Raw genomic sequence first — 21,843 nt, forward strand, 5'->3', positions numbered from 1 at the left:
CTGGATGTAACCAAGGTTACATTTAATAGTAAGACAACTCAACATTCTTCCACTAGCTAAGGCCAAACGAACATCCAGTGAGAGACAAAAATCCTCATATTTACAAGCACTTAAGTGATTTTCTAAGCTGCAAGCCTAAATATTCAGCCGGGTTATTTTATTATTTTTTCTCTTATTGTGAATGAGAGTTTGAAAAACATAGTTAAGTAGCCATATCACTGTGCTCAGAAGTGTTACCTCCAGGTCGAGGTTTTCGAGACACAAGTTTGCTTTAAAAGGTTGCTACTTTTGGCTACTTAAGTAAAAAGGAAAGGAATTGCGTTGCAAGGTGATGGAATGGTTTAAAAAATCTCGCTATAAACCATAGGTTGCTTTATTTGAGTTTAAAAAAGTGTACATAATTTTATAGTGAACGTAAAGATGAGACCTTTAATTTCTTCTATCGAAATCAAGTGAAGAACTTAAGTGAAAATAAGGGATACAAGTATTCCCCTGCGTAGTTCACCATCAAATTTTTACGTTTTACAATAAAATAAGGATTACTAAAGTTCTTGTCTGTGTTAAGTCCCATTCGAGCGAAGTTTTAATCAAGTGTAGATTAAAGTGTATCCTTCTTTACCCGAAATGACTACACCTGACCCGGGGTTTTCATGCTTTGAGAAAACTTCTGTTTCCAATATATTTGCTCCCACTTCTTTTATACCTTCCCTTTGAATTCTATCGCTGAAACTTAAAAACGTACGAAGTACTCACCCAATGATCAAGGTTCTTGCAAAGACACCACTACCCACCATCGTCCTCCTCAATCAGTGTTTGACTCGTTCCCAGTCTTTCTCGTTATTAACCGCTCTCGACAAAATATCGAGCTCCATTTGTTATCGAGCTCGATAAGTTATCGAGCTCGATAAGTTATCGAGCTCGATAAGTTATGGAGCTCGATTAGCAATCGTACTCGATTAGTAATCGAGCGGATCACTCACAGTTTCTGGGCAACCAGTCGATTTTAAATCGTCACGATTTATAAGTCACTCGATAAACGATTTAAAGCGAGACTCGTTTGTTTGTGAATAGAAACGAGACTCGTTTATAGAAACGAGACTCGTTTGTAGAAACGAGACTCGTTTGTAGAAACGAGACTCGTTTTTAGAAACGAGACTCGTTTGACAAAACGAGAGTCGTTTTGCGAAAGAAGGCTCGTGTGCCAAACTTTGCTCTTGGCGCATGCGCAGAAGTATAGTTTTTTTCCAGGGTAAAGTTTTAGGTTCAAGATAAGCTGGGATTTTGCTGCAATATGTTAAGGTAATCTCTATTTTCTTTTTTTTGGGATTACAAAGTGCAGGGAAGGCCTAAACCGATATTTTTATAGAGCTTCTGGCATAAATTTCAGCAGATAAAGTAGCACTGGATATTTGTGTCGAATTAAGTTCAAAGCTTGAATCGGATCCTATCCCATTACTAAGGTTACTTCATTTTTCCACAACAAGAGGGAAACCAGAAATTAAAACCATGAAAGATGTACATTTTAATAAATAAAAATTAAATGCAGAAACTTCATATTCATTATGCAAGGAATATTTCATCATATTTTGCTGTTTTAGACTTTTTTTCCCTTCAAGCAGACGCATAGCTGCTTGAACTTGGGCTTTCTCTATCACACATCTGGAGTTATCTTTAGGAGACTGCCCTATTGCCATTTGTGCTGTCGTTACGCAATTTTGTCATTTCCAATCATGGATAAGTCTACTTGTTTTTATTTTTGCCTGCTAGAGTGTAATGAATGTTGTTATGGTACTAGACAATAATCAAAAAAATATGTTACTATATAGCAGTAGGTTCTTACAGATGCCAAAGGTTCAAATTGAAAAAAAAAAAAGCCGAATTTATTTCGGGCGTTTCCTTCGGAAAGCCCGAGTAATTTATGAAAACTGTATTCATAGAATACATGATCTAAAAGTACATGATCATTTCTTTCTTAAAATGAATTTTTTCGTCGTAAACTATCTTTTATCTCAGGGATCTCATCAAGATAAACGCAAATCAAAATGACAAATCTAATTCGCTATGAAAAAATGCTCTGACATGTTTATGTTTAGGAAAATTTTCTAGATTATTACAGAGATGAGATTGCTTCGGTAAGGATATTTTTAAGAAAGAGAGCTTTGATTTAGTGATTGTTTGTGAATTTTTAAGAAACAGATGACGATATTAATAATTATGCACTTAGCAGCTGCCATCCTGGGGGTCGACCCTGGGGTCATACGGGGGAATAGACTTTCGTCGCCAATTTTGCATTGAAGTGCATTTGCACCTCCGAGACGAGACACATGGGAAAACACCCACTGGATTTTTACCATTGCCGCCATCTTGAGAATAAAAGATCCTTACCATGGTGACTGGCTATTACCATTGATACCTACAGATGTAAAAATACTACAACTACTACTACTTTTTCCAGTTAGTCGCCGGCAAAAAGCCACATAGGATGTTTTTAACTTTGAGCCCTGTATAGCCCTGTATAGTAAACACAAGCTGAAGTAAGTTTTAGTTTGTGGCAAATAACATTCTTTTGGAGCATTACATTGTTTGAGTTAGTAGAGCATACTTCTTTGTCCCCAGGGGAAGGGCATCGGTAGCTTTATATTGAACAATGTTATTGTTGGTTAGGGGGCTTAGGAAATTCCTTTGCAAATGCCCAGGGGTTCCCCGGGGTCACCCTCTCCCCCCCTGGGACGGCCGCTGATAAGTGCATAATGACCATGATGACTGAAACAAAAACTTTTGTTATCAGTTGCATATAATTATAGCTCGTTGACCTCTTTGCCTCTGGAAAATGTTGTCAAATTATACCATCTGGCCCGATTACAGTCGACTAATACATATTGGAAAACTTTATATCATTTATTCTCATCACATTTGCAAAGATAACTTTTTGACAGGTATTGAAAGAAAAGTTAAGGCTATTTCAATATAGAAGACATTGCATGATAATTTTTGCACTTATTAATAACTTCATCTACACTTTAACTAGGTTTTTCGTTTCCTTCTTGCTGAGATTCATTATTTTTCTTCTTTCTTCTCTTTCGGGTCTTCTTTTTCTTCCTTTCTGGTTCTGTGAGGATAGTAAGAAGAAATTGTTGTCGTCAGTTGTTTATAGGTTTTTGATCATGCGGGATTGGCCTGAATTTCCCATTTTGGAATGCTTTGAGCAAATTAGAAAACTGGAGAAATTCTTCAGCCATGAAACTTAATGAATTTTGTTTGTTAAATCTTACCCTCACTTAAAGTTTTTCTCTCCTCAATGTCATGTCTTTGCCCTCCCATGTCCTTGTCATCTTTAAAGTTAAAGGGAAAGGCCTTGATTTTTTTTCTTCTTCCAGTTGGCAGTTAAATTTGTATTATGCATGAGTCTATAAAAACATAACTTTATAAAGGTGATTTCTTGTTACTCTATGTAAAGTTTGCTATGTTTAGAAGTACAGAAACAAATAGGTTTACAGCTTCATTTTTTCATTTTTAATTTTTTAAAATTCTGTAAAGAAAAGTTTTCCACTTACCAGGAATAGGGGAATCAAGGGATTTATCAGTATCGGGCTTCATACACGAGTAAGTCCCTTTAGAACTTCTGCAATAGAACCTTCTGCTATCACATCACACTCTACACACAGTTCCCGCAAGCCAGCATCCTGGAAGCGTTTGCCAGTGTTGGACAACATGGTGCATGCTGTGTGGAATACTTCCATTTTCATAACCATATCTTTCAATTTTGCGCTTTGTTTCCATTGTCCCTCGCTTGCCTTTGCATACAGTGTTAAGTCAATGACGAAGCCGATGCTCTTTAAGTTGAGCGTGTTCTTTACCTTGAGAGACTGCACTAGAACCTTGTGAACGGTAGCCATGTCATTAGCAGGCACATCGATACTCGGGAGATACCTGTTGACAGCCGGTGAGACAGTTGAACCTCATTAAGGACAGAAATGTTAAATCCATCCTAGCCACTGGCTTTTTGGTTCCTGCACCAGAAAGGGTCTCCTCCAATCTATCTATAATACCCCACGGGAGTGTTGCTTTGATAGATGGCTTGATAGTTTCAGGCAAAGGACCGATCTCATGCCCCAATCGGTGTGGCATCTGGATAAGTTGAACATTGTTCGGCATATGGTAACAGTATTTGCTTGGGTGGTTTTTGTACTCCTGCCGTAACTCCTTAAATAATGTCCTGGCCAAAAGAGGTAACAAGGCGCCGCACGCGATCAGAATATTCCGCCGAGATGTGTGTGTGTTGCCAGTTTAGAGTATAGAAACGCATCTAGTTCTTCTGAAAGTTTGACTGCACTATCACATACCTCGGTAGGTTTCGGAGGCCATGACATCTTACTAATATTTGGGTGAAGTGCATCACAGAAGTACAGGCCAGCTTAAGATTCATATATAAATATGAAAGGAAACCCTCTGTATTAACATCTGAAGTTTCTTCTCGGATTACCCTAGACGTGGGTGTGATGGATTTTCAGAACGGTTTACTTTTAAGTGTAAGCAGATGCTGAAAGTGTGGCCTGAGAAAGGCTTTGAATGGCGACGCACCTCATTTCTGTGTTTTCAAACATCCAACCATTTTTCGCGATTTTCTTTACATATCAAGAAAAACATCTCGATTTCTCCTTTGATGCTGATCATGATCACAGACTTTCTTTTTTTGAATTTGTTATTTCATTCTATTATGACATCTTACTTTTCTACATTTACATATCCGCTCGCTTGCACCGGCTCTACAATCTCTTCTTTTCTACTTTTTATTCCAAACAAGTTAATGAAATGACTTATATCTACTTGTACGTCTTTGGCAGGAACAACAGCAATCCATCGTTTCATGAAAAACATCTTCCCGTCATTGCTTTGTGCAGTGGCTTTGGTTGGATGTTTTCCACGCATCGAGTGGCAGTTTGGGAGTTTACAATGGAAAACTTTGATTAAGACAAAAAAAAAAAAAACTGTTAAAACATCGATCGATCCCTTCAGAAAAACACACTTTCTGTGTTGAGTCCATCACCTTTTCAATCAACCAATAAAAAAAATTCAATTGCCGTATTCTGATTCTTGCTCGCAAGAAAGTTGAGAATCCTCCAATTAAATCCATATATAATTAAACTATACCCGTGTGTTTTGAAAGGTAGAAACCAAAGAATTTGCTACAATAATATTTCTTCTGATTGGAAATTATTGAATCAAGGTACTACTCAAGGTAGCGTAAGCGGACACTAACTATTCCATATTTTTATAAATGATCTAGAGATCTATTTAGATACCCTGCCAGTGTTATTCTAGTATGCTGCTGTTTCACTGAAATATCATTGCTCCTGTTTACAAAGTTAAAGACATGTCTCAGACATTGGTCAAACATTTCTTAGAGTGGATAGAAAAAATGGAATGTTATTTAACCCCAGCAAATGTAAGGAGCTTACAGTCCTTGAAAGGCAATCATGAATTGTACCCTCCTGTGTTAGGGATCCCTAGTTGTACTTATGTGAGCATTCTAGGTGTCACCTTTCAGAGTGACTGTAGGTTCAATACACATGTTAAATGCCTCTATGTCCTTAGATGTCTACGTAAAGAGGGGTATAAGCAGGTACAAATAGACTTTCTTTTCGATTCCTTAGTACTTCCCCGATTTCACATATGCCCATATGGAGCATCAGACTCCGACCTCACCCCACTACAATGTTTTTTTCGATCGTTGGAAAAGGAATTTTATTACAAGAAATCACAATTTACGATCAATTTTACAGAAGCAGTAGTATTTTTAAAAAGGTTTCTAAGGCCGCCAATCACCCCTGTCGCTTTTTATTCCGCTTGTAAAGGCCTGCAGCTACAGTTTACGGACTACGTCTGGCACCAGAACAAGCATCAAAAGTAAACGTTTTAAAAATACAGTCGTTGGTCGTTTAATTTTTAGACATAACCTATATGACAATTTTTAACTGTAATCAGGTGGTAAATTTAATTTTGTGGAATTATTAACCTTTTAACTCTTTTAACTCAAATTGCTTGTAACATTAGGACTGTATTTTTCTGTTTTGAATCAATAGAGACCATTATTATTATTGTTATTATTATTATTATTTATCATTATTAAGCGCGCTTATTTAAGGTTACTTCCTACCTTCAGAGGCTAATTTGTTTTGGGACTAGATTGAAGTTACACTTTTTAACTAGTGTTTGCAAAAGAAAAAAAATTAAAAATTTCAAAAAGCGTCCGACTTATTTAAAAAAAAAAGTATTTTCGAATAAAAGTTAATAAATCAGGAAGGTGTCATAATCTCGTAAATGGGCGAACCCCCCGGGGTAATATTCGAATATTAGGAGGAATATTACATCGCGCCCTTGACAAATTTCAGACGTGGAAGTAATCTGCTCGTAGAAAGTCTTTTCTCGTGGATATAACACAAAACTCAAAATTACAGAAGAGTCCTTGGGTAAAGAAAAAGAAAATAAGGTCCAAAGAAGAGAGAGATGGCAGCATTTTGTCAAAAAAAAAAGAAAAAACAAAACAAAACAAAACAAAGCGACAAAGGTTCTTGGTTTGGCCAGGAGCCGTCGACAAGCTTGGCATCCACTGAAGATCGACAGCATTCAATTATCCTTGGAGCAAAGAGCGGAAAAATTAAAGTCAACACCACAGAAGGTTGTAAACAAGATTCTTCGTTGGAATCTGACGAAACCGATGGAGAAAAAGAAGAATGCGACAGATTTACCCTTTCTGCCGAGGGTTTTCTCTTCGCCGACTTTGTCCATTACAAAACGATCAACAGGGCGAGAAAAAAAAAAAAAAGACTGCTACACGATACTTTTCCCGGGACAATCTTGATCCATTGTCATTGACGGCGGGTCTCGTCTTTCTCATTGGTTTGCGATTTCAGGAGGCGAGATAATCTCCTGGTGTGGCGCAAGTTGTTTACAAACCTTTGGGAGCTAAAATCTCGCATTTGATTTTGAGAGGAATACATCCACTTTGAACGAATTTATAGGGTATGTAGATTTGACCTATTTTCGTGAAATTTCGCCAAAACATTCCCGGGATGATGACGAACAAAAGTGTGTCAGGAAATTTTGATCTTTTAAATATTTTTTACGTGGTGTCCATTTACGCAAAACGCTTCGCATATTTTTCGCTACTCTAACTTTAGATGCGAATATCCAGACAACCAATCAGAATATTGGAAAAGCCTGACACACTTTTGTTGATTGATACCTTGTGAATGAGACTAGGCAGCCATTTTTCTCGTGCCGCGGGATCCGATACCTGATAAATTCAATAGAAAAACACTCGGTCGTTTCACGCCTTTCCGGCTCCTGACACTTCCTAAGTGAAAAAATCGCCGAAATTATATTTTTATCGTAAATTGCATTTAGTAACCTTTGTTTTGATGTCTAGTTTGTTAGGGTTTTCTTCCAACTAGCGCGCGTACGAATTTTCTCCCGAAGGACATCCGCGAAGGTAGGAGGTAACCTTAATTTTTGGGCTTTCAGGTTGGGCGCTTATTTGAGGCTGGGCGCTTATTTGAGGCTGGGCGCTTATTTGAGGCTGGGCGCTTTTTTGAGGCTGGGCGCTTATTTGAGGCTGGGCGCTTATGGTAACCCATTCTCCCTGAGGTCATACCGCTGACAAACGCCAAGATGCCCCTAGGCTCGAGATTGAACTATCCCACGCCGGCAAAGGTCCTTGAGTCAATCGCAATGTCATTCAAATTTTTACTTTGCCATCAAGGTCGTAATTTTACATCTTAGATTTACTGGCTTCGTGCACGCCTTCAGCCTTATCTTTTTCTCCCTTCGATGCTTTTTTAATTTTTAACAAGCACAGCGTGTTCCAACTTGATGTGACAGCTTAGACTTAGTTATGGCTTAGAGAGGAAACCAGCAGCTACAGCCACAATGGTACGCGTGTGTCGAGAATGGCAGTCGTTTTAGAAGTTGCTTAACGAGAATGTAGTGGAATACATCACATAAACAATCCATTTCTGTTACATGATGACACATCTATGCTTTTGAAATGATACCGGTTGCTACGTTGTTTACAAGGCAAGAGTCGAGAGTCGGGTAAGTACGTGACTAAATTCAGCTGAATTTTATAAGTTCACAGTTCAACTTATGTTACAAGTAAGCTAGTGCCACGTATTCTTATTACAGTATCATACATGCCAAGCAAAGGGTTTGATTACCCTCCTGTCCAATAGCCAAAGGGTTTTTGGGCGGAATTACGCGAAACAATTCCATGTTTAAATAAATTTGGCCCCAGCGTTTCATTATTCAATAACTATTTACAATCAGGCTTGTTTACTGGAGGTTTGAGATGGATCCAAAAACGAACGCAGCTCCTCTAAGGATTTGGGAAATTTTTCTTTATAAAGTTCCCTGTGAAATCTGTGTCACTACGTTCCGAAAGTAAAGATGACCCATGATCTGACCTTGAACTGAGTTCACTTGCAAACGAGGATACGTTCTTAACTTACTTTGATTTGGAGTCTGGCCCAGTTACAACGCCGAATTTTTCAAGGACACGAAGAAGCTAATCGACTACTTTAACCAAGTACGTCAAAATATCGATTTTTAACCCTGTCATGTTGGTTCGTTCCGAAGATTACCTTTTTCTTGGATTAAAAATTAAAGCTAATTTTAATAAGTAACTGGCGCGACCAAGCAACTATCATTAAGCATTGTTTGCGGTATTATTTGTCTCCACATTTCTTATTCAATAAACAATTTAAAAAGAAAGCTCCTAACTGGTTCAAGGCCTTTTCTTGTTATTTCCATAATATTAGGTAAATCTTAGTCAGTAGGGCTCAATGCTTTGTCCCTGTGAAAAGGTTATTCACTTGAAAAACCAGTGTAAGGGTGGCCCCTTATTTTTTTTCAAGGTGAGAATTAAGTACAGTGATCTTCGTATGCTGTTCCACGGTGAAACCAAAAGTTGACCTTTTCATTTGCCAAATATTGTTTATAAATTATTGTAATTCATTGTGAGGTCCAAACAATGGATGCAAGTTCAGAATCTCAACCACTGAACTTTATCATTGGGTTAGAGCCATTTGAAAGACAAATTACCAGATGAAGTAAAAGGAAAGAAACATAGAAATGTAATGCCACATTAGCCATGATGTGTGGAGGTTATGATTTTGATGGATCTTCATTCATTTATCTCATGCATTATGAAGAATTGAAACAACTCAGAAGGCAGATATGTTTCTGTACTTTCCATTTCATATTTATTCGCTCAGGAGAAAAGGCACAGAAATTTTAGCAATCTGTAGTAATTTAACCATATTGCATAACCAAGTTATAAAGGGGAAGAGCTTGAATATCCAGCCCAGGAGAGGTAGGAGATGACTTGGCTTAGTAAAAAATGTATTATCAAAAACCAGGTAATTGCCAAGTCAATTAGGTAGTGGAATTATCACAACCTTGGAAATATGTTAAGAGTTCATTTATAAATTTTAAAATAGGAAGAACATTGTTTATCCTGAGATCACTCTCTCCGCTGATGGGAAACATTGAAATCAAGGTTAAAATTCAGAAAAGGAGTATTTATGCACCCATTATCAACAGCTATTTTTTTATGAAAGGCAAGTAAAGCAAACAGAATCAACTTCTTAAAATAGTTTCCACTTGATTAAAGTTCAGGGTGATATTTAAAAAATTATACAGCACTCAATGGTTCCTTTTCACTCTCATTTAGATTTTTTCCTCATTTAGTGGTACCAGTGACTTGGCTAACATATTTGTTCTTTTACAGAAATTTGGACAATTCCCCTGGAGCTTTATTCCAAAGGTTAGTATGATTGTCCCTTATTTTGTATCTATAGTTCAACTTGCTTATAATACTAAGACTCATAGTGTTTAATGGAATTAAATTTGCTGCAAATCTAAAGCTATCACTTGTAGAGGATCCATATACCTTGACTGGCCCCAAATTAAATGCTTTCTTTTTAGCTTGTTTAGGATACTGCTCTTAGACTTGCTGAGGATACTGGTCTTTGACTCACTGAGGATACTGGTCTTTGACTCGCTGAGGATACTGGTCTTTGACTCGCTGAGGATACTGGTCTTTGACTCACTGAGGATACTGGTCTTTGACTCGCTGAGGATACTGGTCTTTGACTCGCTGAGGATACTGGACTTTGACTCGCTGAGGATACTGGGCTTTGACTCGCTGAGGATACTGGGCTTTGACTCGCTGAGGATACTGGTCTTTGACTGGCTGAGGATACTGGGCTTTGACTCGCTGAGGATACTGGTCTTTGACTCGCTGAGGATACTGGTCTTTGACTTGCTGAGGATACTGGTCTTTGACTGGCTGAGGATACTGGTCTTTGACTCGCTGAGGATACTGGTCTTTGACTCGTTGAGGATACTGGTCTTTGACTCGCTGAGGATACTGGGCTTTGACTTGCTGAGGATACTGGACTTTGTAAGTCTGGCTCATTGAGAAGAAGTCTGGTTGACTCGCTGAGAATAATTCTGGTTGGCTCGCTGAGAACAAGTCTGGTTGGCTCGCTGAGAATAATTCTGGTTGGCTCGCTGAGAATAAGTCTGGTTGGCTCGCTGAGAATAAGTCTGGTTGGCTCGCTGAGAATAAGTCTGGTTGGCTCGCTGAGAATAAGTCTGGTTGGCTCGCTGAGAATAAGTCTGGTTGGCTCGCTGAGAATAGGTCTGGTTGGCTCGCTGAGAATAAGTCTGGTTGGCTTGCTGAGAATAGGTCTGGTTGGCTCGCTGAGAATAAGTCTGGTTGGCTCGCTGAGAATGAGTCTGGTTGGCTCGCTGAGAATAATTCTGGTTGGCTCGCTGAGAATAAGTCTGGTTGGCTCGCTGAGAATAAGTCTAGTTGGCTTGCTGAGAACGAGTCTGGTTGACTCACTGAGATGTTTGGTATTGCTATAATAAAAAATTATTTCAGCCAAATTTTCTGAAATAGGGTTAGTTGTAGTGGGAGTATGTCTTTCTGTCATTAGAAAGACATACTCCCACTTCTTTTTTGCTCTTTTTTTCCCCAGTACAACTTTCTGATGTCAAGTAATGGATCTTTACATTGTAACAATGAACCTGTGAATGAATAGAGGTGGTAGGTGTGAATGATTTAAATCCTATTGTGGAATTTTAAGGTAACATGCCCCACCTTTCCTCCCCCCCCCCCCAAAAAAAAAAAAAAAAAGGAAATAACCAGAATACTAAACGCCAAGTTGTCAGCCCTTTCTCTTACAAGTTAGTTGATTTAGTTCATAACTTCCTCTCCTTTTTCTTTAATTCCCTTCTTTGCCATGGTTATAATCACTGCCATTTCTGGGTTTACCTTATTTATCATTTTTGGCCTAGAGTTCCTTCTTGTCTCTTGGAAGTCAAATCATCCATCTAGAAGGCCTTTTTAGTTGAAGATTGTTTCATCTTTCTATTACCCATGCCTGTCATCTTAAATTGACTTTCACTCACAATTCACACCTAACTCTTTGTATTTGTTTCTCTTCCACAGTTGATGACTGGGATGGGAATTCACAGAAATGCAAACCAATGATATTTATCATGTGTTAAATAAATAAATCTTGAATATTAATAAAAAATCATCGAAATGTACTGGCTGACTTATGCAAAATAGTTATTGTAGCATGGAAAAAAAAAGGGAGATAATAAGAACCATCTGAATTAAATTAAGTTTAGATCCTAAAAGTGATTACAGTGAAGGAACAATGTCTGATTCAGTTAATAGCAAATCAGTTCTTGAAAATCTTGTAAGAAATAATAATGAATGCACAGGGTTTTCAATGAGGTTTTCAGTTCTTTTTTTATGACATGTATTTTTAACCCACTAAAAGGTCAAAATATGTGTATTGCCTCTTGGTATCTAATGAAAGTCAAATCCCTCTAATTGAATATACTAAAACTGTAAATAGTACAACTTCTCTTGTTGTGGCCATCAGCGATATTCAATATTCAGACATTTTTCTATTAAAAACAACATGAACTATTGAAAAGTAATATTGCTTCAATCAACTGATTTGTGAAAACTCCCCTTGGGTGAACATTTTGCAACAAACTTTGATTCGATATCAATAATAGATAAAAAATTCCCTTCTCCTTGCAGTTAAAGGCAAGTACATTACCTACTCATAGTTCATAAAAGCCTTGAAAGTCTTTGAAGATGCTTGAATTCAAAAATTACAAATTCAAGGTCTTGAAAGTACTTGAATTTGAGGACTAGAACTTGATTTTTGCAATGCTTTTTCTCAACAATTTTCAAGTAAAAAATTGCAGTACTTTAATAGAAAAGCTGAGAAATAATGTTAAATAATTTTTAAACTTTCTTATGCAAACCTTTCCAAAAGAGGTCCTTCAATTTATCTAAAACTTGGCAAAGTCATTGAAAAGCCCTTCAATTTCAACCTTTAGCACCTGTAGGAACCTACTCCTATTATTTTGATTATTGTCTAGTACCATAACAACATTCATTACACTCCAGCAAGCAAAAATAAAAACAAGTAGACTTATTCATGATTGGAAATGAAAAAATTTCGTAACGACAGTAACAATGGCAACAGGGCAGTCTCCTAAAGATAACTCCAGATGTGCGATATAGAAAGCCCAAGTTGAAGCAGCTATGCGTCTACTTAAAGGGAAAAAAAAGTCTAAAACAGCAAAATATGATGAAATATTCCTTGCATAATGAATACGAAGTTTCAGCATTTAATTTTTATTTATCAAAATGTACATCTTTCATGGTTTTAATTTCTGGTTTCCCTCTTGTTGTGGAAAGATGAAGTAACTTTAGTAATGGGATAGGATCCGATTCAAGATTTCAACTTAATTAATTAGTTAATTAATTAGTGCTACTTTATGTGCTGAAATTCATGCTAGAAGCTCTATAAAAATATCGGTTAAGGCCTTCCCTGCACTTTATAATCCCAAGAAAAAGAAAATAGAGATTACCTTAACATATTTCAGCAAAATCCCAGCTTATCTTGAACCTAAAACTTTACCCTGGAAAAAAAAAATATATACATCCGCGCATGCGCCAAGAGCAAAGTTTGGCACACGAGCATTCTTTCGCAAAACGACTCTCGTTTCGTCGTCAAACGAGTCTCGTTTTTAAAAATGAGTGTCGTTTCTACAAACGAGTCTCGTTTCTAAAAACGAGTCTCGTTCCTAAAAACGAGTCTCGTTTCTATAAACGAGTCTCGTTTCTATTCACAAACAAACGAGTCTCGCTTTAAATCGTTTATCGAGTGACTTATAAATCGTGACGATTTAAAATCGACTGGTTGCCCAGAAACTGTGAGTGATCCAATCGAGCTCGACTTGTAGTTATCGAGCTCGATTATAAAACGTGGTTTGCTCATCGAGCAGGAATGGTAATCGAGTACGGCAAATGCATATCGAGCTCGGTTGCCCAGGAACAAAATGTGATCCCTGTTTTGGAATAGTATATGTTATGACTCCAGGCGCCGTTTTTTGAAAGGAAGTATAACACTATTCTACAGATAAATCGGTATCCAGCGGAAAGGGTTAATATAACATAAAACATAAGGCGCTATTCAAAGGATAGCAACTCATCCGGTGAATAACGCTACCCAATTAAACTTCGAACAACTAGGGACAGATCTCTTACTGCTGGAGCATAATTATAACCCAGTCTCAAGGACTTGAAGCGACAACGAATATTACTACTTCTTTTAGTCGGATACAACTCCTTGTACATTCCTGTGATTAACGTGCGAACCTTAATGTCATCGCGTCTCCCACCAGCATTTTTATGTACAGAGAGTATATTGGTGCAGTGTAGATAAAAAGATGTCTACTTGTGTGAAGGGGGTTTGTATTGCGTTTGCAAAACAAAAGAAAAAAAAGCAGTTTGCTAGAAATTTAGAGAATAACACTCTTACATGTAGTCACTCTTGAAAATGCTCAGTGCGCCACTTCGCTGATGTACATATCTTGCCTTAATAAGCGGGTGGAGAACCAAGACAAGCAGTCTTTTAGATCATAGAGGCCCGCTTGGATTGAGAAACCCTTCAAAATGTACAATAGCAGCGAAAAGATAAATGTGAGACTTGAGGATCTTAAGGAAGGCTGGGAATTAGACAACGAGGCAGATGGTTATCAGGTGAGCAAATCATGAAGTCAATATCAGTTAAAAATTATGACCCTATGACAACTTGATGTATGGTTCTCTTTACATTATTTTAAAAAATGCACGTTTAGCCTCAAATAGAAAATCTCAATAATAAATAAATCAAATCTATTAAACGTTAGGCATTATCCCTTAAATGAGAGAAGCAGTACAGTGTTGGACTGGTAATCTGGTGGCTCTATGTTCAAGCCTCCAGCTGCTTCTCATTGGTTTAACTCTTTGGCTGTGCTTTGTATATAGTCGACTGGTCTGCCTCCTGCCAGTTGGAATTTTTTAACATTATGTTATTTACAATGTTTGTTTGCAATTTGGTTTTATCAACCCTGTAAAGCACTATTGGGGAAGCAGTCAATTTATGCTGTTATCGTTAATGTTGCTCTAGCTATTATTATTGTTAACATCAAATTGTAATTGAATTTGATAGATATGCGACGAAGTGATATCTAAAAACCATTATGTGACAGTATATAGCCCACAAATGTAACAAAGTGGTCTAACCGAGTGTTCATGTCACTAACTGAATACATATATATATAGAACGGTTAAACTTGATATCCGTGAAACATTGCTTGATACATATTGTATATATATATATATATATATATATATATATATATATATATATGTATATATCGCAAGTCGTTAGTGGAACTCTCAGGCCAACAAAGGTGCACCGCGCCGGGAGGATCAATAAAGATTCGGAGTCCAAGCCTCACAGCAAACACGAACGCAGAAAGTTTAAGAATTGAGAGGATGGACAACTTCTGACGTAAAAGATATAAAAAAAAATATAAAAAATTTTAATAAAAGACGTTTCGGTCAGAGACCTTCTTCAATTATTTACCCAGTTATTTAAATAACTGAAGAGGGTCTCTGACCGAAACGTTTTTTACTAAAATTCTTTTTATTTTTATGTCAGAGGTTGTCCATCCTCGCAATTTTTAAACTTTCTACGTTCGCGTTTGCTGTGAGGTTTGGACTGCGAATTTTTATATATATATAACCAAAATAGCGGAATGAGATCATCATCTACTAAAAAGTGCTCAATAGCAGGGCTAGAGCTATGGATAATTATACCCCAAGATTTAGGCTACTTGAACTTTTACTGCAACTCATGAGAGAGTTGCAGTAAAAGTTCAAGTAACCTAAATCTTGAGGTATAGTTATATATATATATATTCATATATATTCATATGTCGCTAGTGGAATTCTCGATCAGGCCAATAAAGGTGCACCGCGCCAGGAGGATCAATAAAGACTAGCAGTCCAATCCTCACAGCAAACACGAACGTAGAAAGTTTAAAAATTGCGAGGATGGACAACTTCTGACGTCAAAAATATAAAATAGTTTAATAGAAAACGTTGCGGTCAGAGACCTTCTTCAGTTATTTACAACTTTTGAAATAAAAAAAGAGCATTAAATAAGATCGAAGTGCTACTGATTACGTAACTACAGATAACGACTAATGAACTGGTGCTAATAAAAAGATCACAAAAAACCTAATTACAAAGAAAACAGTGGACAAAATACTAAGAGATAAGAATACTAAATATGTTAAATGAGTGGCGTGACCAATTGCAAAGAAGCAATGCGGCAAGCAAAGAAAGGGAGAGGCCCCTTTTTAACTACAACTGTAAACCGTAACAAGATCCCAAAACAAGGGCTTTGGAGGCCGAAAGGGCAAATTAGCAACAAAATCCCTGGCGGGGCCCTTAAATGATATTAATCATAATAAGATCCCTTGGCAGGGCCTCTGAGTCCAATCCACACCTAAAGGGCCGACAAAATCCAAGAAAAGGGCCTTTGAACGATCAATTAGTAGCGCCTAATATAAGATGGAAAATTAATTGTAGCAAGTTCTATTTTTAGAATGAAATTCCTTTCTTTTATTCAAACTTTGGGGTGCCAAAGAGAACAACTGAGCACTCCAATGAGCCTCTTTTGTGATTAAAAGCCTATCGATCTCCTCAGAGCAACTAGGGGCCTGTGCCTGATCAATGCATTGGAACGAAAAATCGTCCAGGGTGTGTGGTGTTTTGTTAAAGTGTATCGCTACTTCACAAGTTGGTTTCTTTGTGAGTATAGCAGGTTTGTGATTTCCAAATCTAACTTTAAAGTCGGTAGTAGTAGATCCCACGTATTGCAGGCGACATTTCTTGCAAGAAGCCAAGTAAATCACATTTTTAGAATCTCAGGAAAGTCTAGAGTGAATGGTGTAGTTTTCGCCCGTCTGAAAGCTGAGAAATGTTTTAGATTTAACAAAGAAATTCTGACAGAGGTCGCATCTTTTCCCATCGCACTTAAAGCAGCCATTGTTATGAGGAATGGTTGGTCTCTGAGATTTTTCGATCGACGAAAAGATGATATGATAGAACTTCGAGGAAAAAGTTCTTTCAATTTGGGGTTAGATTGCAGAATAAACAAATGCTTTCTGATTATGTTGCCTACGTCAGGCAAGTTAGGATTAAATCTAATAATAAATGGAAATAGTTTCTTCGTTTCTTTTCCACGAGTCCTGAGTAAATTATTTCTAGGAATGGCGGAGGCCTTGGAGAATTGTTTAGAACTAATTTAGAAGGGTAACCCCGGTTAACAAGGTACTCTTTGTACTCAGCTGTTCTCTCGGCAAAAAATACTTTTTCAGAGCAATTTCTTTTCAATCTTGTGGCTACTCCAAAAGGAATAGCATCAAGATTATATCTTATTTTTCATTTCCTTTAGATTTCTCTACTTTTAGATGACAATTTTGTACAATTAGATTCTCCAACAATTAGATTTTCCTCTTACTAAACTAGATTTTATTTTATCTTTTACTTGTACATATTTTAAATTCTAATATTTTCCTAGGGTAGGCACCCCGCATGGGTGTGAGTGTGCCCATCCCTTTTGGGCCTTAAATTTTTTTATCAATTTTTTAATTATATTTTTATTATCATTTATTTATTCATTTACTTATTTTGTTTGTGTTTGTATATCTTCATTTTGATCTTGCCCAATAGAGCTTGACATAACCATAACCAGAAGTGTGATCCTGTAATGGAGTTCAACGCGCTGCAAACATCTTGAGCCTATCGATGTAGCTTTCGCGAAGGACTAACGATTGAAACTGCGAAACAGTTTCTTTTTATACTAGTTGCTCCACATGTTGATAAAATTTTGGGTTGTAGACTATGGGGCCTTCTTATGGCCTCTGAAAGTAGGCGTCTTAACGATGCGATTTGAGGAACCGCTAGTTTTTTGGGGATTTTCATTGAAACGTTTTACTTCTGACTGATACCGTTTTACACCAATCAATCTGTGATTATTCGCAATAAACCCGTACAGGCCTGATTTTTTTCGGGTCTGATTTTCGCCATTGCATAACTAGCGCTCTCTACTGCGAGGATCGTGCATCATACGTATCTGATGCTGACAATGAATTAATTATTCGTGATTTATGTCCTTCAGGTTATTCATTTCATCATGTTCCTAGACCCGGTTCTACTCGTGGAGGTGGAGTTAGCTTGTTATTTCGATCATCTTTCAACTTAAAGTTGCAGCCGCTCAAGAGGTTTTTGTCCTTTGAATATATGGATTTGTTATTGCCAAGTACAGTCGGTTTAAAACTCAGAGTTATTATTGTTTATCGCCCACCTCCCTCGACCTTGAATGGTTTAACACCCTCATTGTTCCTTAATGAGTTTTCTACGTTCCTGGAGCACTATATCGCTGATCCCGGTGGACTATTAGTAGTTGGTGATTTTAATATACACGTTGACACCTGTTCTTTTCAACACTCAACTGAAGTTCTCCAATTGTTGGATTCTTTCAGTCTTACTCGACATAAACATGGCTCAACACATAAAGATCGACACACCTTAGATCTTGTGATTACAAGATCTGATGATAATATTGTTTCGAATTTAACAATTGGTTCTCCTTTTGTCATCTCTGATCACGCTGCTGTTCACTTCCAGCTCTCGCTTAATAAGCCGCCGCTCGACAAGAAGATTATTTCATTCAGAAAGCTACGATCGATTGATTTTGATAATTTCAATGCTGATGTTACGAATTGGAGCCCTCCTGATCTTTTTGCCTCGTCATCTTCATCCTTGGATTATTTGATTGATCAATATAACAGAGTCCTTACTTCCATACCTGAGACTCATGCTCCACTGCAAACCAAGATAGTTACTTTGCGTCCCGCTTCACCTTGGTATTCTGAGGAGATAAATAATTTAAAGAGATCCCGTAGAAAACTTGAACGACGCTCGCGAATGACCAAACTTCCTTCTGATCGTAAGTTGTTTATTAAGGGATGTGATGCTGTCAACATCTTAATTCGTGACTCCAAGAGGAATTATTTCGCATCATTAATCAATGAGAATCAGTCAAATTATAAACAGCTTTTTAAGATAACTGATAAACTACTACAAAGGAAAACAGATATTCAATATCCCCCCTGCAAATCGCCCACTGATCTTGCCAACAAGTTTATTGAGTACTTCACTACAAAGATAGATAGAATACGGGGTCATATAACGACTGCTGCTTTCTCTCATCGAGATACAGTTCCTGTCGTTGATAACGCCTGTCCATATTCTTTTGATATTTTCAAAATGGTAACAGCGGACGAATTTCATACAAGTATCATGAATCTGGCTGCTAAGTCATGTGCTCTTGATCCTCTTCCTGGTTATGTTACAAGAAATGCACTTAGTGTTCTGTTGCATTTCATTTCCATAATAATAAATATCTCATTGGAATCTGGTCAGATGCCTTCGCAACTCAAGGTTGCCATGTTACGCCCGCTCCTTAAGAAACCTTCTTTGGATCATACTCAGTTCTGCAATTATCGCCTTGTATCGAATCTTTCATTTATTAGCAAAGCAATTGAAAAATTGGTAGCTAATCAACTTATCTCCTACATTAGCGAATATTAGTTAAATGAGACATTCTAGTCGGCGTACAAGCAATATCACAGTACTGAAACTGCACTTATTCGTGTTCACAATGATATTCTTTCTGCCATGGATAATGGTCGAGTCGTAGTTTTACTGTTGTTAGACCTTTCCGCTGCCTTCGATACAGTCGATCATACCATCCTCCTCTCTCGTTTACGTGTACGGTTTGGGATAGCTGGAAAGCCTCTATTATGGTTGCAATCTTATTTATCGAGTCGCACCCAATATGTCTCCGTTGATGGTGGTACTTCTACAAAACATCACCTTAAATGTGGAGTGCCACAAGGATCTGTCCTGGGACCCATTTTGTATTTGCTTTATACTTCACCGCTTTCAGATATCGTAAAGAGATTTAACCTGAGCTATCACTTTTATGCTGACGACTCACAGCTTTACTTGTCTTTCCAACCAACCGTACTAGGTGATAGGGATCTAGCGGTTTGTAGCATCGAGAGCTGTGTGGATGAAATCAGTCATTGGATGATGGTTAATCGCCTTAAATTAAATAAAGAAAACTGAATTATTGGTGATCTCCGCTAAACATCTTCCAAGACCACTCCTTCACGAAATTTCAATTGCTGGTGAGACTATCCATTCCGTGCAAAAGGCGAGGAATATCGGCACTATGCTCGACAGCCAGTTTTGCTTTAAGGATCATATTACTGACATTTGCAAATCTTCATTTTATCATTTGCGAAATATTAGCTATATCAGAAAATATCTTTCAGCGACCACTACTGAATTGCTGGTTCATATGTTTGTATCTTCGAAGCTGGATTACTGTAATTCCCTTTTGTATGGCCTACCAGCCTATACTATAAAAAAGCTACAACACGTCCAGAATGCCGGGTCGCGCCTCGTCACACTTATAAAAAAAGCATGATCACATTACGCCTGTTCTTTTCAATCTTCATTGGCTTCCCGTTAATCAACGTATTATTTATGACTTTACTTATAACCTACATTTGTGATTTGCTTACATGTTACACCCCATCGGGTCAACTACGCTCATCATCCAAGCACCTTCTGGTTTCTCTATCCTATAACTTGAAAACATATGGCGCAAGATCCTTCTCTGTAGCAGCACCATCATTATGGAATGCTTTGCCAAGTAAAATTAGAAATGCTCAGTCTGTGTTTGTTTTTAAAAGTAGATTAAAAACTTTTCCTTTTTAGAAAAGCCTTTTATAATTAATATTAGCTGTCTTAAGTGTTAATGTTAAAGTCTTTGTAGGCGCCTTTGAACAGTAGGATACTGGCGCGGTATAAGTCTTTTATTTTATTATTATTCCCAGCAGACTTGTATGAAGAACTGCTCTCATTTTAAGCAGGAACTATTAACCATGACCTCTATTCTGAGCAAAATGTGATACATTTTGATTCATTGATGTGAGGGCAGCTGGCAAGAAGTATGGGTCAGGGATTAATTTGATTATTTTCCCTCATATAGGTGTATTCTCGGGGATCATCAGAGTATGGACAGGTAAGAAATACAACTTTGTCAATGCAAATTTTATCAGCATCCTTGCAAGATGTCCCTTTCGATTTTAACCCTTTAACTTAACCCCAAAGTCTGATTGTCAATTCTCCCCTCTAACTGCTACACATTTCCTTGGAAATTAGTTACAAGAATTTTACGTTAGATCAAGATAGCAATTTCTACATGATAAGTTTGAGTATCTCACTACATGTTTACAGGATAATAATTTATATGGATGTTATAGGGACTTGAAGGATAAAAGGCAGAGCCCTACCTGAATGCCTTTTCTGAGGTGGTAGTTTTCAACTTGGAACACAAAATCTTTGAATCAGACAATGCATTTAGAAATAATTTCATGATTCACATGATAATTTTTTTTAACAATGTTGTGTTATTTTGACGAAAGCTTGGCCAAGGAGACACACTGCAACAGACAAGGCCTGTCTACATTACCGAGCTATTGGGCAAGAAATGTATAGCAGTTATGTGTGGACATTATCACTCCATGGCTCAGTCAGCAGATAACCGGGTGGGGTCGTGGGGGTGGGGAGTCCATGGACAGTTAGGAGTGGACAGCATTAAAGATGCACTCCTCCCAACACATGTGCAAGCACTTGATGACTATCAAGTGACCAAACTAGCTGCTGGGTATTCACACAGTACAGTACTTACAGCTCAGGTTGGTTTTGGTTTGTTACAAAGTGTTCCGAACTGAAAACTTATGTTTTGTGTTACTTCATTTTCAGTTTGTGCAAGATGTTGCGTGTTGAGTGAGTGGACACTGGGTCCAAGTGAGTGGAGACTGCGTGGGAGTTTATGACTTATTGCAAACACGTAAGCTCGACGTTCGGGTCGAGATGGTCGGAATGAGATGTAATGTCAAAGTTGTTCGTTGCGTTTAGTGAGTAAATCATTTACTTTCATGGTACTTTCGTGTTCATTTGGAGAAACGGTAACGACGACTGGTCGAACGAAAAGGAATGTTTGACTCTCGTTTGTTGCTGCGAAGAAGTCGGTTTTCGCATATCGGCGATTGGCGCCAAAACACATGTGTATTGCATCAGCACCTTGATCGAGTGGAACGTCTTTGAATTTGCAAAAACTGTGTTACTTCGATTAGTTGAGGTCAGTGAAATTTGTGGTGTTTGAAAATGTGGAAAGATTTAGAGGCTATCAAGAAAAAGAGGAGATTTCTGAGAAAATCTGTCACAGACACGCTGAAGTCAATCGACGAAGCCCTGTCAGAACA

At 37.7% G+C, this 21,843-nt stretch overlaps 1 protein-coding gene and 1 long non-coding RNA gene across 4 annotated transcripts; both read left to right on the forward strand.

Annotated features, from left to right (window-relative positions):
- The first annotated feature begins 3,375 nt into the window (after positions 1–3,375).
- Positions 3,376–11,619, forward strand: LOC148725988 (uncharacterized). Of its 3 annotated transcripts, XR_015990997.1 has the most exons (6): positions 3,376–3,431; positions 4,845–5,623; positions 7,859–8,094; positions 9,788–9,823; positions 11,046–11,113; positions 11,519–11,619. It is a non-coding gene; the product is annotated as an uncharacterized LOC148725988 (long non-coding RNA). The 3 variants fall into 3 exon arrangements; XR_015990998.1 differs by lacking the exons at positions 3,376–3,431; positions 4,845–5,623 and adding an exon at positions 7,406–7,492; XR_015990996.1 differs by lacking the exons at positions 3,376–3,431; positions 4,845–5,623 and having other exon boundaries at positions 7,591–8,094.
- A 2,437-nt stretch (positions 11,620–14,056) lies between these two features.
- On the forward strand, positions 14,057–21,309 carry LOC148725989 (uncharacterized). Its single transcript, XM_088731568.1, has 4 exons — positions 14,057–14,143; positions 17,705–19,054; positions 20,565–20,597; positions 21,001–21,309. Exons 1-4 carry the CDS (start codon positions 14,057–14,059, stop codon positions 21,307–21,309), a joined length of 1,779 nt encoding a protein of 592 aa, XP_088587694.1.
- Positions 21,310–21,843: the final 534 nt, after the last annotated feature.

This window comes from Stylophora pistillata, chromosome 8 (assembly GCF_964205215.1).
Source record: "Stylophora pistillata chromosome 8, jaStyPist1.2, whole genome shotgun sequence".
Taxonomy (NCBI): domain Eukaryota; kingdom Metazoa; phylum Cnidaria; class Anthozoa; order Scleractinia; family Pocilloporidae; genus Stylophora; species Stylophora pistillata.